Source organism: Heteronotia binoei, chromosome 15 (assembly GCF_032191835.1).
Source record: "Heteronotia binoei isolate CCM8104 ecotype False Entrance Well chromosome 15, APGP_CSIRO_Hbin_v1, whole genome shotgun sequence".
NCBI lineage: Eukaryota > Metazoa > Chordata > Lepidosauria > Squamata > Gekkonidae > Heteronotia > Heteronotia binoei.
Genome location: NC_083237.1, coordinates 57,045,703 through 57,062,618, shown reverse-complemented (window position 1 = coordinate 57,062,618; position 16,916 = coordinate 57,045,703). Strand labels below are relative to the sequence as shown.

At 46.1% G+C, this 16,916-nt stretch overlaps 1 protein-coding gene across 1 annotated transcript in view; it reads left to right on the top strand.

Moving 5' to 3' along the window:
- Positions 1 to 16,916, top strand: part of IGFBP4 (insulin like growth factor binding protein 4) — a 66,212-nt gene that overhangs the window by 46,141 nt on the left and 3,155 nt on the right. The window contains exons 2-3 of the mRNA XM_060255247.1: positions 12,239 to 12,402; positions 13,997 to 14,125. Of these exons, the coding sequence (XP_060111230.1) occupies positions 12,239 to 12,402; positions 13,997 to 14,125 (293 nt within the window). The remainder of the gene's footprint in view (positions 1 to 12,238; positions 12,403 to 13,996; positions 14,126 to 16,916) is intronic.

Genomic DNA, 16,916 nt, shown 5'->3' with positions numbered 1-16,916 from the left:
GTGAAAGCAATGTCACCCCAGAGTCAGAAACGACTGGTGCTTGCACAGGGGACCTTTCCTTTCTTAGTGTTCCTACAGGATCTCAATCTAAATATGGCCCAACTGTATCCTGTGGGGGGGAAAGAAGAAACAATTATTAAGAGAGACCACCATCTGATAAAGAGCCATTAGATGATGTAATGCAAAAGAAGGATGGTAGCTAATCTGGGACTAGAACAGATGAGAGGAGCAGTGCCTCGAATACTCCGTGGATTTCCCATCCTTTTCCGACAAACTATCTTCGGGTTCACCATTAGAGAATTGCCCGGATGCTGTGGCCAAAGACCTTATATAATTATAGCCTTCCTTCTCATTGTTTTCATGAGTGAACAATGAGATTATCTCAGGCTAAAGAATTTCCGATTAGAACACCTATGGGTAGCTGATTTCCTCTTGTGACATGCTAAATTATCTTGGTGTTTTCCTGCACTTGGCCAGTAGGTTTCAGTGTGCATGGGCAGGTATATAATTTTTGCACAGAGTTATAATTTGGGGCCCTCCATCTTTGCCATTTGCCCTCCCCCCCCATCATAGCCAGTCTTTTAGTCTTTAGATAGCTTCTCTCTCATCCCCTTGAAGGGGATACTTAAGAGGTCCCCCCCCCAAAAAAAAACAGGTAGTTTTGTCCAGTTCTTTGGACAAAAGGAGAGCCAGTTTGGTGTAGTGGTTAAGTGTGCAGACTCTTATCTGGGAGAACCGGGTTTGATTCCCCACTCCTCCACTTACAGCTGCTGGAATGGCCTTGGGTTAGCCATAGCTATTGCAGGAGTTGTCCTTGAAAGTGCAGCTGCTGTGAGAGCCCTCTCAGCCCTACTCACCTCACAGGGTGTTTGTTGTGTTTTCAGTCCCCTTCCTTATAATTCCCAGCATAGCATTGGCTTTTTAAAAAATTCCGGTGGTGAACTGAGTTGACATCTTCAGTGAGTTATTTACCAGGACTCCAAGATCTCGCATGATCAGTTACTGCCAACAAACACGAGGACCTTGTAATGTGTGGAAAGATCAGGAGAACACTTTCTTAGATTTATCAAGTTTTATGTACCTTAGACCATAGAGAGTGGGGGGGGGTGGGACTGCAGGGGGAGGCTTATGAACTAAACCTGCAAGAAAAAGCAGATTTTTGCCATTTGCACACAAGTAAGTATGAGAAAGTTAATACGGAAGGATTTGTTATTGGGATGTGACTTTTTTTTCCAGCTTGCATTTCATTTTCCTTCATTATAATCCCTTGCTGGAAAGGCCGCAGGCAGCCGGGAGCCTTTTAACATTAATGGTGGGAATCGCCAGTAACGTGGACTTATTGGGAACACATTTTGCCAACATGTAATTTGGTTTTCCATTGCCTAATAGTGACAGGACCCCTCCCCCCAAGTAGTTCTATCATGCCATTTGTCATCTATGGAGACCATACTGCTTCCGTGCAGAACTATTTTCTAATTTGTCAGCAATCATGATAGCTCTTTTTTTGGTTTATGGATGTCAGAAACAACCTCACTTTGAATAAGCAGATGGATAAATTATGGGACGTGAAGATCATTAAACTTTCAGATTTGAGCAACTAGGGGACAAGGCAACTTGCATTCCATTTTTTAATCATTCCCATATCTCACATAACTGGAAGCCCAGGAAAATAATACACAACTCCTGAGAGATTCAGGAGTTTTTAAACATATTTTTATGTAGTTTTTATGTATTTTCCCCTCTCCCTTAAGCACCACTGTTATTGCCTAACATATGTCTTTGTGGAGGTGTTCGCTAGCTAACGTCTGTCATTTTATTTCTTTTGGATCACCTATTTTAGTTAGCATTTCATTGATAAACATTATATTCCTTATTCTGAGCTTGTACCCTTATTTATCATGGTTCACTTACTTTCACTTTGTTCTGGTTTGCGTTATCAATCCGTTTTCTGTCCAGGTGTCCTTTTTCTTTTAAACTCCTTTTCATTTTTTATTTCATTTGCCTGTAACAACGTTTTAAAAAACTCGGTTGAAATTTTTTAAAAAAACAACAACAATGCAAACTTTAGAAACAAAAACAAATGTGCTGTTTGGTTGTATGTTGGCCAATGATAAAAGGCCTCCAACTTTTCCTGCCTCTCTCAGAGAGCCCTTCCCTATCGCTTGCCTTGAAAGGGAAAGATCAAGTCAGAAATCTTCCAAATGTAAATTGAATATAGTGGCAATGGTGCCCCCACCTGGGGATCCCCCAGTTTGGAGGCCCCCCCCCCCCGGGGATTGGCAACCCTAATCATCCCTAGAATTTACCCTCCTAGCCTCAGTAGTGTCAGTTCAGTTACCTTTATTGGCATTAAAGGAGAGATAAAAGAGAGGAAGGGGGGAAATAGAGATGTACACACACATGCATACAAATAAAAAAACCATGCCAACACGAGTCAAGACAAAAGAGCATTCTAAAAGGGTCCAAGATCTGTACAAAAATAATTCAAAAGTCAGTCTGTCTAAAGACAAATTCAAATTACAATACATTACTGCATATAAGAAGAACAGCTTGCAAAAACATCAGTTGTGCTCCCATCTTTGTTGTTTAATAGATACAGCAGTTTATATGAATCAGGAAGCTCTAAGATACTATCAAGGATTAACGATAAAGTGCTGTGCTGAATAGTAACATAATAACCGCATTCTAATAACAAGTTAGGCACAGTTTCAATGGATCCACTTGCATGAGGACATAGTCTATTACCAAAAGATATACTGTTAGCCTCGGTAATGGTGATGCACAGCTAGGGCCTTGGAAGAACCCAACTGGAGAGTAGGCTTATAGAGGAGAAAGCAGTCCTCTAGAGAGCCAGTAGTGCAGTGGTTAAGTATGTGGACTCTTATCTGGGAGAACTGGGTTTGATTCCCCACTCCTCCACTTGCAGCTGCTGGAATGGCCTTGGGTCAGCCATAGCTATCGTAGGAGTTTTCCTTGAAAGGGCAGCTGCTGTGAGAGCCAGTTTGGTGTAGTGATTAAGCGTGCGGACTCTTATCTGGGAGAACCGGGTTTGATTCCCCACTCTTCCACTTGCACCTGCTAGCATGACCTTGGGTCAATCATAGCTCTGGCAGAGGTTGTCCACAATCTCCAGCCCCACCCACCTCACAGGGTGTCTGTTGTGGGGGAGGAAGGTAAAGGAGATTGTGAGCCGCTCTGAGACTCTTCGGAGTGGAGGGCGGGATATAAATCCAATATCTTCTTCTTCTTCTCTCAGCCCCACCTACCTCACAAGGTGTCTGTTGTGGGGGGAGAAGATATAGGAGATTGTAAACTGCTCTGAGTCTCTGACTCAGAGAGAAGGGCGGTGTATAAATCTGCAATTCTTCTTCTGCCTTGCTGGAAGACAGTCTTTCCTGCTACTACCTGTTACTATCCCGGCTTCTGCATTTCTAATCAGTTAAAGCTTCTAAGCAACCTTCCTAGGCAGCCCCATGTAGAGTTTGGTCCAGTTGTCCAGTGTGGTTGAGAGCTGTTTCACTGTGGAACTTTGTTGGGCTTTTTAATCGGGGTATTCTTCCGTGCTGTGCATCTTACAATTCTTCTCTGAACCTGACGAGTCAAAAAGCTGGCTCCTCCCAGGTTCTTTTTATTTGGCAACATGGATTTGATTTTGATTGTCACGATTAGGGGCATCAGACTCATTTGTTAGGAGGGCCGGATCTGACATAAATGGAACTTTGTGGGGCCGAGCCATGCATGTCCTAAATTATAATGCCAGATAGAGGAGATATACTCTTTATAAAGGACACAGGCAGACACAATTAAAGATATTATTTTTAACTTAAAATACAAACATGCTTAAAACCCTTACAATATTTTGTTTAAAACGGAAAGGCAGGGGAATAGTGGGATTTTGCAATGCAGTTTTAAAAATGAAACATCAAGGAAAAACACAAGGATCACACAGCAGAAAACTAAAAATATGAAATGCTCTCAGCCTGGGAAAACATGAAATGGCAAGGCATTGCAAGCTTCTCTCACCCACCCTTTGGCTGGTGACTGCTCCTGCAAACCCTCCCTCATGATTTGGACCCCACCAATCAGCTGATTTGTGGACCCTTTAAATGACATGGGAGGGGCAGCAGCTGCTCCTGGGTGCCCTCCCCTATATGATTTAAATTGTAAAGGAGGGAGAGGAGCAGTCTGGGGGTGAGGGGCCCCCAAAACTGTCAGGGGGCCAGGCCCCGTGGGCCCCTGGTTAGCTACGGGCCTGTTTCTAGGCTACAGAAATCAGTTCTCCTGGAAAAAATTGGCTCCTTTGTGAGGATTCTGTGTCATTATACCTCACTGAAGTATCCTCCCCTCCTCAAACCCCACTGTCTCCCACAATCTCCAGGAATATCCCATTCCAGAGCTGGCAACTCTACCCAGTGGTGGCAAGGGGGGATTTTGCAGCAGTGAGGGGGGGGGGGGGTTCACCCTCCAATCATTCTCCCGTCCTGATTCCCCAGTTTGCGCCAGTGTTTCCCAAAGCAGTCCTCCCCCCAAATGTACAGATTTTCAAACTTTCCTCCCTACACTGGTGTCATATAGGGATGTCAGCCTTTAGGTGGGACCTGGGATTCCCCCAGGATTACAGTTTATCTCCAGGCTACAAGGATCGGTTCTAGGCTTGCCAAGCTTTACCTTGGCTCCAGCAGGGAATCAGTCTCACCCGGAAGTGACATCATCATGGTACCATAGACGGGTTTTTTTAACTCAAATGCTAGAGCAGGTGTGGCCAAACTGTGACTTGGGACTCGGGAGCCACGTGTGGCTCTTTCACACATGGTATGTGGTTCTCAAAGCCTCCACCACTCTATGGGATCACTTGGAGAAGGGATTTGTCTCTTTAAATCACTTCTCCAAGCCAAGCCAGCCAGAGTCTTGGTGAATGCATTTAAAGTTAAAAGTTGCTTTCTTCTCACTTCTCTCTTCCTTCCCCTTTCCCCCCCATCTATTTGCTTTCTTTCCACGTACATACTTTCCTTCATTCCTTCCTGTCTTGTGGCTCTCAAACATCTGACTTTCATGTCATATAGAGGATGGTGTGGAATTGTTTTCTGTGGTCCCGGAAGGTAGGACCAGAACCAATGGGTTGAAAATAAATCAAAAGAGTTTCCTCTTCCTTGGAGGTTTTTAAACAGAGGCTAGATGGGCATCTGACAGCGATGAAGATCCTGTGAATTTGGGGTAGGTATTTGTGGGTTTCCTGCATTGTGCAGGGGGTTGGACTGGATGACCCTGGAGGTCACTTCCAACTCTATGATTCTTTGATTTTATGTCTTGTGGCTCTCAAACATTTGACATTTATTCTATGTGGCTCTTACATTGAGCATGTTTGGTCACCCCTGTGCTAGAGTGTCCCCAGTGTGATGTGCCCAGCTGGATGACGTCACTTCCAGGTGATGTCATCAAGCCAGGCACATTGTGTGACGATGGAACTCTTTGGGGTGGGGATCCCCCCTGACGGCCTGCTCCCTGCTGGCAGTTTGGGGGCCTCCAAAGTGGAGGAACCCCCGCCCACCCAGCAGGAGCTTGGGAGCCTTAATCGGTTCCCTTGGAGCAAATGGATGCTTTAGAGGGCGGAGTCCATCCTATAGCAGAGGTGTCAAACTCATGTGTTACAAAGGCCGGCTCTGACAGAAATGTGACTTTGTTGGGCTGGGCCACGTCTCCCATAAAATGTGATATATTGTGTACTGGTGATATAAACTTTGTAGAGGACACAGGCAAACCTAATTAACAATGTTATTTTTTACTCTAAATATAAGCAAAAAGGAGTTGATTCCTAGAAGAGAAAGCAACTTTCAGTGGGGAATCCACAAAAGCCTCAATAAATGTATTCAATCATATGCAAGACTATGGCCGTTTTCCCACTGACCTTACTCCGGAGCGACGTCCCTCTTCACCGCGCAGTTTACATCTGCGACGCAAAAGCCGCGGCTCTTCCTGATTGCAGCAGTTGGTGGGAAATCCGTGCAGACACTAAGCGGTGAAGAGGGACGTCGCTCCGGAGTAAGGTCAGTGGGAAAACGGCCTAGGTTTTTTCCAAGGGATACCACACCTGCCCCCTAACTATTTCCTTTCATTTCTTGACAACTTTGACCATGCATCATCTGCAACCACATACTTGCTTCCCCCCACCCCGAGCAGCCTCCTGCCTTTCTTCTCTCGCACCTGCTGCTTGTGGGAAGGATATGAGCCCTGGACCTTTCTTTGGTTTTATATGCTTAGAAAATGTGTGCACGCTCTCTTATATCTAAACACCGCTCATGCATGCACTACCTTATGGGTCACAAAAATGGGTTTGAGCTAGTGTCGCCCACCTCCGTGTGGGACCTGGAGATCTCCCGCTATTACAGTTGATCTCCAGACAGCTGAGTTGAGTTCCCCTGGAGAAAACAGCTGCATTATTTCCCCCTCCATAATTTATTTTATTATTCAGGCACTGAGCATGAATACCATTGCAAAGAGCCAAGCGTTGCTAATGGCTGTGCTTATAAAAACATATATATTTGTATTGTGAATTTAAGGCAACAACACATTACTAAGAGTAATACTAGGTTTAGGTGTACATTTGGTGCATTCAGACATCCCTGAACAAAAAGCATCATTGAAAGGTGGACTCTATGATACTGTATCCCACTGAGGTCTCTTTCTGCGCCAAACCCTGCTCTTTCCAGGCTCCACCCCCAAAGCCTCCAGGTATTTCCCCACCAAAAGGTGGCAAACCGAGAACTGGCAGCTTTAGGTTGGGAAATTCCTGGAGATTTGTACAGCCTGGGGAAGGCACTGTTTGGGATGGAAAGGGACCTCAGTGGGTCCACCCTCCAAAGCAGCTGTTTTCTCCAGTTGTACTGATCTCTGTTGTCTGGAGATCAGTTGTAATTCCAGGAGATCTCCAGGCCCCAACTGAAGATTGAGAAAAACAACAAGCTCTCTCGGTGTAATCTAAATAATCCTCAACAGTTCATGATAAATTACAATGCAATACAATAATGCAGTTAGAAAACCATCCGGTGCACAACACGGCTGCTGTCCAAAAATCACAATGCTTTCTAAATAGAGTCCGACGATAAAAGAGCTGGCCCAATTTCATTTCGGATATGAGCTATCCTTCTTCTGGGAACCGTCTTTCACATTCATAGGTCCAGTAGACCTATGTCCAGTGGACCTATGAATGTGAAAGACGGTCCCCAGAAGAAGGATAGCTCATATCCAAAATGAAATTGGACCGGTTCTTTTATCGTCGGACTCTATTTAGAAAGCATTATGATTTTTTAACAGTAGCCGTGTTGTGCACTGGATGGTTTTCTAACTGCATTATTGTATTCAGGGCTTTTTTTTTGAGCAGGAACGCAGTTCCAGCTGACTTGGTGTCAGGGGGTGTGGCCTAATATGCAAACAAGTTCCTGCTGGACTTTTCCTACACCCCCCCCTGTGTGAAACAATGGTGATGTCGGGGTGTGGCATACTATGCAAATGAGTTCCTGCTGAGCTTTTTCCTACATAAAAAGCCCTGATTGAATTGTATTGTATTGTAATTGATCATGAATTGTTGAGGATTATTTAGATTACACAGAGAAATTATTTTGTACACCAGGGGGTGGGGAACCATTTTCTGCCAAGGACCATATGGATATTTATAACATCATTCGCGGGCCATAAAAAATTATCAACTTAAAAAACAGTGCTCCTCCGAGGGAGAATGATTCAGGCCATCAATATTAATGCAAATAATTGTTTTTTTTTCCTATTTGAAGTCATACGGGGAGAGCCTAATCTGGCAAATGCATAGGTCCAGGGCTTTTTTGTAGAAAAAGCCCAGCAGGACTCAGCATATTAGACCACATCCCCTAATATTAGCATATTAGGTCATTAGCATATTAGGCCACACCTTCTGGGATAATCAAGTGCAAACTGAACAGTGACAGTAACTTTTCCAGGCCCTGCAGCAATTCTGGCCAGCCAGGCCCCAGAGAGGCTGCCACATGGCAATCTATGTATCTCTCCAGCGATCCCCAAGGGCCACACCAAGTGACCTCAAGGGCCATATGAGTTCGTTGTTTTTCTCAGTCACTTCGCCTCTGTGGTCCCTCTACTTGCTGACGCCAACTGACGATTGGCAACCCTAGTTGAGTGGAAGGTCTTACCCATGGAGGACAAAACAAATTGTGAAGGCAGTCTGGCTCAACAAGGACGTCCCTTTTTTATTTCATTTTTCCATCTTGCGAGAAAGGAGCAAGGGAATATTTTCAAACCCGTTTCTCTTTCCTGATGCTAATTTTTTTGATTTTTTTAAAAAAGGAGATGGCCGTTTTTGCTCATCACTTTAAAAAAAAGCTGGGGGGGAGACTCCTTGTCTCTGCCTCAGCAGTCAAACAATCTTAACATCTCTAAGTGAGCTTTTGGGAAGCTGATCAGAAGTCGTGCACACGCTCATGGAAACTTGGATCCCACTCATTTGGAAATGGGGAATAGAGGAGAGAACAGCCCTGCTTTAGAAATCCAGAGGGAGCCAACTGGGCAAGCTTTAGAAAAGAAAAAAAAAGGAGGGGGGGCACTTGAGGCAAACCACAAAAGGGCTGTGTGTGGGCTAGCGCGGAGAAAGGTTGCCAAAAGAGAATTTCTGTGGCCCGGTTTCCTGGCCGCGCACCCTCTCCAAAGCTTAATTTGCCTCAGGATGCAGCCCCCACTCCTGTTTTGATTGCGGGAGCTGGACACACAGGGCCGGCCTTAGACTGTCTGGCACCCTAGGCAAGGCTAAATTTTGGCACACACACACCCATGCGCTGATAACACATGGGGGTCACATGGGTGGCGCCCAATTCGGCGTCCCCAGAACGCCAGCACCCTAGGCAATCACCTAGTTTGCCTCGTGGCAGGGTCGTCCCTGTGGACATGTGATGTAATAGCCTCTCTGAACATGTGCAGAATGCCTCCAGTCTTCTACCAAAGCAGAGCTTAAAGGGGAGCAAAATATCCGGAAGTTCTGCAAACCTGTCTCTGCTGTGTTAAAAACGTGTCGTCATGAAGAAGGGCAAAGATGCTCTACTGCGTGGCTACACAGCCACATTTCTGTGCAATTCTGAGATGATAGCGGTTCAAGATGATCTCAGGCTAGGAACTCCACGAGAGCTCATGCATTATCCAGTTCTCTTTCAGAGGTTAAGGACTGCCCCCATTTATTTATTTTATTTCTAGACTGCCCTCCCCCAAATATGACTCAGGGTGGTTTACAAAATTTTAATAAATACAATTTACAAAAAATATATATTACAATGTAAATCGATAACAAAGAACAGGAATGACCAGCTGTTTCAGACTATTTAGACTGTGGGTCAGCCATAAATTCTCTCAAGAGCAGTTCTCAAAAGAGCTCTCTCAGCCCCACCTACCTCACAGGGTGCCTGTTGTGGAGAGGGGAAGGGAAAGGAGATTCGTAAGCCACTCTGAGACGCCTTTGGCTGGCGAAGGGCGGGGTATTAATCCAATTTCTACTTCTTCTCTTCTTCTACTTTGTCCTTACCCCTTGGAGGGGGAGGAGAGATAAAGGAGGTCAGGCTTAGTGTCAAACGGTTGCTGACCTCAGCCATAGGCCTGGTAGAACAACTCTGTCTTAAAAGCCCTGCTAGGGTTGCCAGGCAACCCCCTGTGGGGGGGATCCTTGGTCCTCCCTGGGGTTGTCTGCTTGCAGATGACACAATGACATCACCCAAAAGTGACATCATTACATCACTGACGTTAGGGGTGACACTCTAGTTTTTGGACAAAGCTCTATGGTTTGTAGCAATTTTTACCAGAGTTCTGCCCAAAAACTAGAGCGTCATTTTGCAGCATCAGCAATACGATGACATCCAAGGCTTAAAAAAAAAAGCCCAGCACAAACTCATTTGCATGTTAGGGCGCACCCCCGGGTGCTAAGTCAGCTGGAAGTATGTTCCTGTGTGTTCCTGTTCAAGAAACACATTGATGACATCACTTCTGGATGACACCATCATGTCTCCTTTCGAGCCAGTTACAGGAGAGATTTCTCCTTACCAGCCAGCTCCCCTCACCCCTGGTGGTTGTCTGCAACTCTAAGCCCTGTGGAGCTGGACTAGGTCCTGCAGGGCATGGATGTCATGAGGCAGGGAGTTCCACGAGGCCGGTGCCAGGACTGAAAAGACCCCAGCTCTGGTTGAAGACAACCAGATGTTCTTTAGGCCAGGAAGCATCAAGAGCATAACGCCCTTCTCTAATTTCTCCCTGCGGCGCCTTCCTTAGAGGTTTTACGCACACACACAAACAGCCACATTGTGCTTGAGAACTTGGCCGATAACTGAAAACAAACTGACCATTTTGCTTTGAAAGGAGGGCCGAGAGTGGTCATGGATCTGTTCCCTTGTGGGCTGCTCAGGTGACTGCTTTAGAGGGCAAGGAGCAAGGCCTGCGTTCTTATTCTGAGATGGTGACTGCTACCAGGGTGTTTGTTATAAATGGGGTTGTCGGGCTGTAAGCTGGAAACTTGCCTGCTATTCCCTTTACAACTGATTAGCAGGAAATCAGATAACATCTCACTTGTATTCAGGCCTCGGATTCAGTGGGAGCTCATAGGAGCGCAGCTCCTGAACCTTTCTTCCACCTCCTCCTTCCCACCTTGTCCATTGAATAGTAGTTGCAGCTGCATAACGATCCCTGGATGAGCTCCACCACATATTTTTCTACAAAATGACCCCTGCTTGTATTGCTTTCCACGCACCCTCTGCCACTTCCTCAATGTGCACCTCTATTCACACCAGCAAATGTGAGGTGCAGGGATGGGTGGAGAAATAGAGGAAAACAATGGATAAGAAACAGTTGCTTCGTCAGTCATTTTAAAGGTCTGCAAACTGGCAAATGTAGCTGTTAAGGGTGACAGACCCACAGGGAATACGAGTCATTAGGAAGTTCTCCTAAAGCCAGTGCAGGGAGATTTTGAGGGTGGTACCTGAGGAGGCTGGAGTTTGTGGCAGATATGATGCCACTAATGGTGATGCTCTAGGGATTTCTCATCAACTTGATGGTAAAGAACATAGAGGCACGGTGGGAAATTCCAAGAGGGTTGTTATGGAGGTCATTTTTTTTTCTTCTGCTCCTTAATTTCTCGAGAGTGACAGATTGGGGCTGAGGGCAGGAGTTTATTTACCACAGGTAGGTAGATAGCAAGCCTGGCAGGAAGTTGTTGAACAGCGTGACCCTATAAAGCATCCATCACAAAGCACCTTGAGATACATGTTTATGAGGGCTGCCAAGTCTGATCATCGTGTCAGTGGGGAGACTGGGGGGACGTTCTGGGAGTGGACAGGGATGTTGAGTGACATGCATAGCACCCAGAAGTGATGTCAGAAGTGATGCAGACACATTTATGATGCTGGGAGGGGTGATGCTCTGGTTCTTGAGCAAAACTCTATGGTAAAATCGCCCTCAAACCATAGAGTTTTGCCCCAAAACCAGAGTATCGCCCCTTTCAACATCATAAATGTGCCTGCATCACTTCTGCGTGATGTCAGCATGTCATGCACAACATCACTATTTGGGGGGTGGGTTTCCTCCCACTGACCACTGGCAGGAGGGTTACCATCTGGGGAATGGTAACCCACAGGACTTTTTTTGTAGCAAGAACGCCTTGGCATATTAGGCCACACCTCCCTAATGTAGCCAATCCTGCTGGAGCTTACAGTAGGCCCTGTACTAAGAGCCCTGTAAGCTCTTGGAGGATTGGCTACATCAGGGAGGTATGGCCTAATATGCAAAGAAGAAGAAGAAGAAGAAGAAGAAGAAGATATTGGATTTATATCCCGCCCTACACTCTGAAGAGTCTCAGAGCGGCTCACAATCTCCTTTCCCTTCCTCCCCCACAACAGACACCCTGTGAGGTGGGTGGGGCTGGAGAGGGCTCTCACAGCAGCTGCCCTTTCAAGGACAACCTCTGCCAGAGCTATGGCTGACCCAAGGCCATTCCAGCAGGCGCAAGTGGAGGAGTAGGGGAATCAAGCCCGGTTCTCCCAGATAAGAGTCTGCACACCTAACCACTACACCAAACTGGCTCTCCTGTTCCTGCTACCCAAACAAGCCCTGGTAACCCTAAGTTTATTCTTAAAAACATGTTGGGATTGCTCCTTGTACCCCCTCCCATAAACTGAAACCCCTCTATTGACCCTTTTCGCCCTCTTGTGGCTTTGTTCCTCTTCAGAACAGGAGGAGGTTGAGCTCCCCAGCAGCAATGTGAACCTCTGCAGCAATCATGACAAAAAGTGCATCCATAAGCAGCAAGCCAGAAATCGGGAAAGGATCAACCTGGGGGTCAAGATGAAGAGCACTGGACTCCTGACTCCCCGGGAAGATACCCGGACAGTGGTGAGGTGTTCTGCTTTCATTTCTTCAGGGGAGGTGGAGCCACGCATCACATCCGGGCAGATGCCCCTCTCTGCCGATCTTTGAACCTGTTTCTCACTGCAGAGCTAAGTCAACACAGTTATTTCCACCCGGCTGGAAATGGAGTCATCTGACCGACTTCAATTACTACTAGCCTTTTAACTCCAGGAGCTTTGAGTGAGGCAACCCAGTGCTCCAGTTTAACATGTAAATACAAGCTCGGAAGTTCTGGGGAAATATGCAAGAAGCCGCTAAAGGCTTGTGCAAAGACAATAGTTCTTTAACCAGCACTATCCACCTGCTATTTGTATCTGCACTGTAAGCTGAAGAGGTTTACTGTAGCTGTATTACAGTGTTCCTTATTGGAACAAAGCGAGTTGTACCTTTAAGACCAACAAAGTTTTATTCAGAATGTAAGCTTTTGTGTGCTAGAAGCACACTTCATCAGACAATAGGATGGAACGACAAGCAGTCCTAAATATAGAGAACGTGGGCAGCGAGTTAGTATGCAAAGGCACGAAAATGTTTTTTTTAGCAGATTAAAGGAATCACAAGTAGGGGTCTGGTGATTGTTAGTTTGTGTTGGCTGGGCTGAGACAACGACGAAAGCTATATAAGTCAGAATAGCAGATTGATGTCTACGTCATTAAGGTCTCCTGGGTGTGAAGTGCAATAAATGGGAGTCTGTTGTAATGTTAGCTCTGGGTTAAAATAGGTTTCTCAGAGGTTTAATTTAAACATATAACAGTGGCGGCTACAAGTGTAGACAGCTTCAAGAGGGGATTGGATAAAAATATGGAGCAGTGGTCCATCAGTGGCTATTAGCCACAGTATATTATTGAAACTGTCTGGGGCAGTGATGCTCTGTATTCTTGGGGCGTTTTCCCACAGAGCTTACCGCAGAGCGACGTCCCTCTTCACCGTGCAGCGTCTGCGTGGATTTCCCACCAACTGCTCCGCAGAACCAGGAAGTGACGGACCTTTTGCGTCGCAAATGTAAACCACTAAAAACCAGTTTACGTTAGCGACGCAAAAGCCGCGGCTCTTCCTAGTTATGTGGAGCAGTTGGTGGGAAATCTGCGCAGACGCTGCGCGGTGAAGAGGGACGTCGCTCCGCGGTAAGCTCTGTGGGAAAACTCCCTTGGTGTTTGGGGGGGGGCAAAGTGGAAGGGCTTCTAGCCCCACTTGTGAACCTCCTGATGGCACTTGGGTTTGGGGTTTTTTTTGCCACTGTGTGAAACAGAATGTTGGACTGGATGGGCCATTGGCCTGATCCAACAGGGCTTATCTAATGTTCGTATGTTCACATATATTGTATGCATTGTAGACCTTAGCTCTTCAACTTTTAGCCACAGGTGCATCAGATGTATTAGAATTGCCAGCCCCCAGGTCCCCATGGTGTTTCCCCCATTTTGGGGGGCTTTGATCTGGATTCAAGGCCTGCCATGTATCCCAGAGAGGGAGAGTCAGAGATCCCCATGTCAAAACCACAGAAACAAACATCCTAGCCACACAAGCAAACCCAAAGGGAAGCATGAATGTTTGAGGTGATCCTTCCCTCTTCTTTCGTTCTTAGATCCTAGGCGCATGTCAGAGTCAACTTCACATAGCGCTTGAGAGATTAGCAGCTTCCCAAACCCGGACCCACGAAGACCTGTACATCATCCCGAACTGTGACCGCAATGGGAACTTCCACCCCAAACAGGTAATGCTGGAGCATTTGGTTTCCGCCAGTAAGGGTGGTAGGGTTGCCAACCTGCAGGTGGTAAAATGGAGAGAGGTCACTTCTAGACAATATAAAGAAAACAACCAAAGGTTATAGTGACCAAAGAATTATGTTATACTAATAACAATAACAGTGAAATAATTATATACCGCAATTATCATATTTTGGAATATATGAAGACCGAGGAGGGGGAAATTATGCTGTAGCTGCTTTGGATTCCTACTGATGTTGACTCAGCCCCTTTCTCCACCATCCACCCCTGATAGTGTTTTTTCGTGGACTTTTCCCAGCTGTGATCTCAAACCTGGGACTTTCTAAATACCAAACCAAACCAGATGGTTGAAAGATAATGTGAGTTGATGTTTTTAGCATTTTCAAACACTTGTGGGTCCAGTTCAGATTCGGACCACAGTGCAAGAGGAGAGACTTTAACTTCTCCCCTTCCCCTGTGGTTTCCCTGGACTGAACCCTTTCCCCTGTTGTTATTAACTCTGGAAAGGTTTGATTTGACCATAAGGCATCTGTGCTGAGCTGGGTTCCCTTTCCAACATCTTTTCCCACATCTTTTCTTTTTTTTCTTTTTGCCAAAATACGATGTATTCCCCTGTCAAAAGGCAAGGCAAGGCTATAATTTGCTCATCAAAATTCCAAACATGAGACTGAAATCATATGTGTGCTTTAAAGTTCAGGAAGGTTGAAATGGGATTGTAAATCATCCTCTCCTGCTTGACCATCCATAAGTTCAGGGAGCCGACATTGGCATGTTTGCTTTTCACACATCGGGAATCCAATACTCGTGCACTGAGAACTGCTTTTCACTCCTATACACTGAGGTTGAAAAAGCACTTCAAGCAGCACATATAAAATTGTTATCCATACATTTGAGGCTCTTGGGCTCCACGATTGCAGAGATGCTGCAGGAAGTGGTGGCAGCTACAGGCTCATAGACAGCTTCAAGAGGAGATTGGAGAAACATCTGGAGCAGAGGTCCATCAGTGGCTATTAACACAGCATATTGTTGGAACTCTGTCTGGGGCAGTGATGCTCTGCATTGTTGGTGTTTGGGGAGTTCTGGCCCTACTGAAGGACCTCTTGATGATGCCTGGGTTTTGGCCACTATGTGATGCGGAGTGTAGGACTGGATGGGCCATTTGGCCTGATCCAACATGGCTTCTCTTCTGTTCTTCTGTGACACAGAGTGTTGGACTGGATGGGCCAGTGGCCTGATCCAACATGGCTTCTCTTCTGTTCTTCTGTGACACAGAGTGTTGGACTGGATGGGCCATTGGCCTGATCCAACATGGCTTCTCTTATGTTCTTCTGTGACACAGAGTGTTGGACTGGATGGGCCACTGGCCTGATCCAACATGGCTTCTCTTATGTTCTTCTGTGACACAGGGTGTTGGACTGGATGGGCCACTGGCCTGATCCAACATGGCTTCTCTTATGTTCTTCTGTGACACAGAGTGTTGGACTGGATGGGCCATTGGCCTGATCCAACATGGCTTCTCTTATGTTCTTATGTGACACAGAGTGTTGGACTGGATGGGCCATTTGGCCTGATCCAACATGGCTTCTCTTACGTTCTTATGAAATATCATTAGATTGCTTGATTTGTGAAAATCATAGGACTGGTCCCAGGTCACTCTTCATGAGACATGGACAAGAGTGGAGCAAGCAAGCGAGCAAAAGGCTTTCTAAAGAAAAATATTATTTGCTTGCTTTGTTTGTTATTCCTTTACAAAATTTGTATCCCATCCTTCTGCCCTTGCAAGGACTGCCAAGGCAGCTAAGAATTTAAGGCATATAGGATAAAATTGCATTATAAAACCATTTATATCAACCTCCCTCTGAAACATCTATCATTGGAACCATTTTTAAAAGCGTTTTAAAAAAACAGAGTTAAAACCCCTTACAAAACAGTTAAAATACATTTGTTGTTCAGTCACACAGTCGAGTCCAACTCTTTGTGACCCTATGGACAAAGTCACGCCAGGCCCTCCTGTCTTCCACCATCCTCCGAAGTCTGCTCAAATTCGTGTTTGTTACATCAGTAACGCTGTCCAGCCATCTCATCTTTTGCCGTCCCCTTCTTCTTTTGCCTTCTGTTTTTCCCAGCATCAGGATCTTTTCCAGTGAGTGCTCCCTCCTCATTGGGTGGCCAAAGTATTTGAGCTTCAGCTTCAGCATCTGACTTTCCAGGGAACAGTCTGGGTTGATTTCCCTTAGGACTGACTGATTGGATCTTCTTGCAGTCCAAGGGACTCTCAAGATTATTCTCCAGCACCACAGCTCGAAAGCATCTATTCTTCTGCGCTCGGCCTTCCTTAAAATACATACAAAACATAAAAGCACTGGTTAGGAAGGAGGGGTTGTTGAGGGAATGGCAAATGAAACAAAAAAGTCTTCACCCCACTGGCAGAAGACAGCAACAGAGTCCCAGAGCTGTGGTGCCATGGCTGATTTGGCCCTCTCCTGCATTGTCACCCAGGACCTCCCTGGAAGCAAGGCCTCCAAAGATGACCACAATGGTCAGATGGGTCCATAAGAGATTAGGCAGTCCTTCAGTAAGTTTACCATTCCCCATGTCTTGGCATAGGGTTCCCAGCCTCCTGCTGGGGGTGGTTTTTCCCCCAATTTTGGGGCCTCCAACCCGCTGGCACACAACTGGCTGGCAGGGAAGCCCCACCACCAAAGAGCTGTGTCCCTGTGCTACGTCACCAGTACAATGATGTCACCCGGAAGTGATGTCATTGCACCAGGCTTGTCG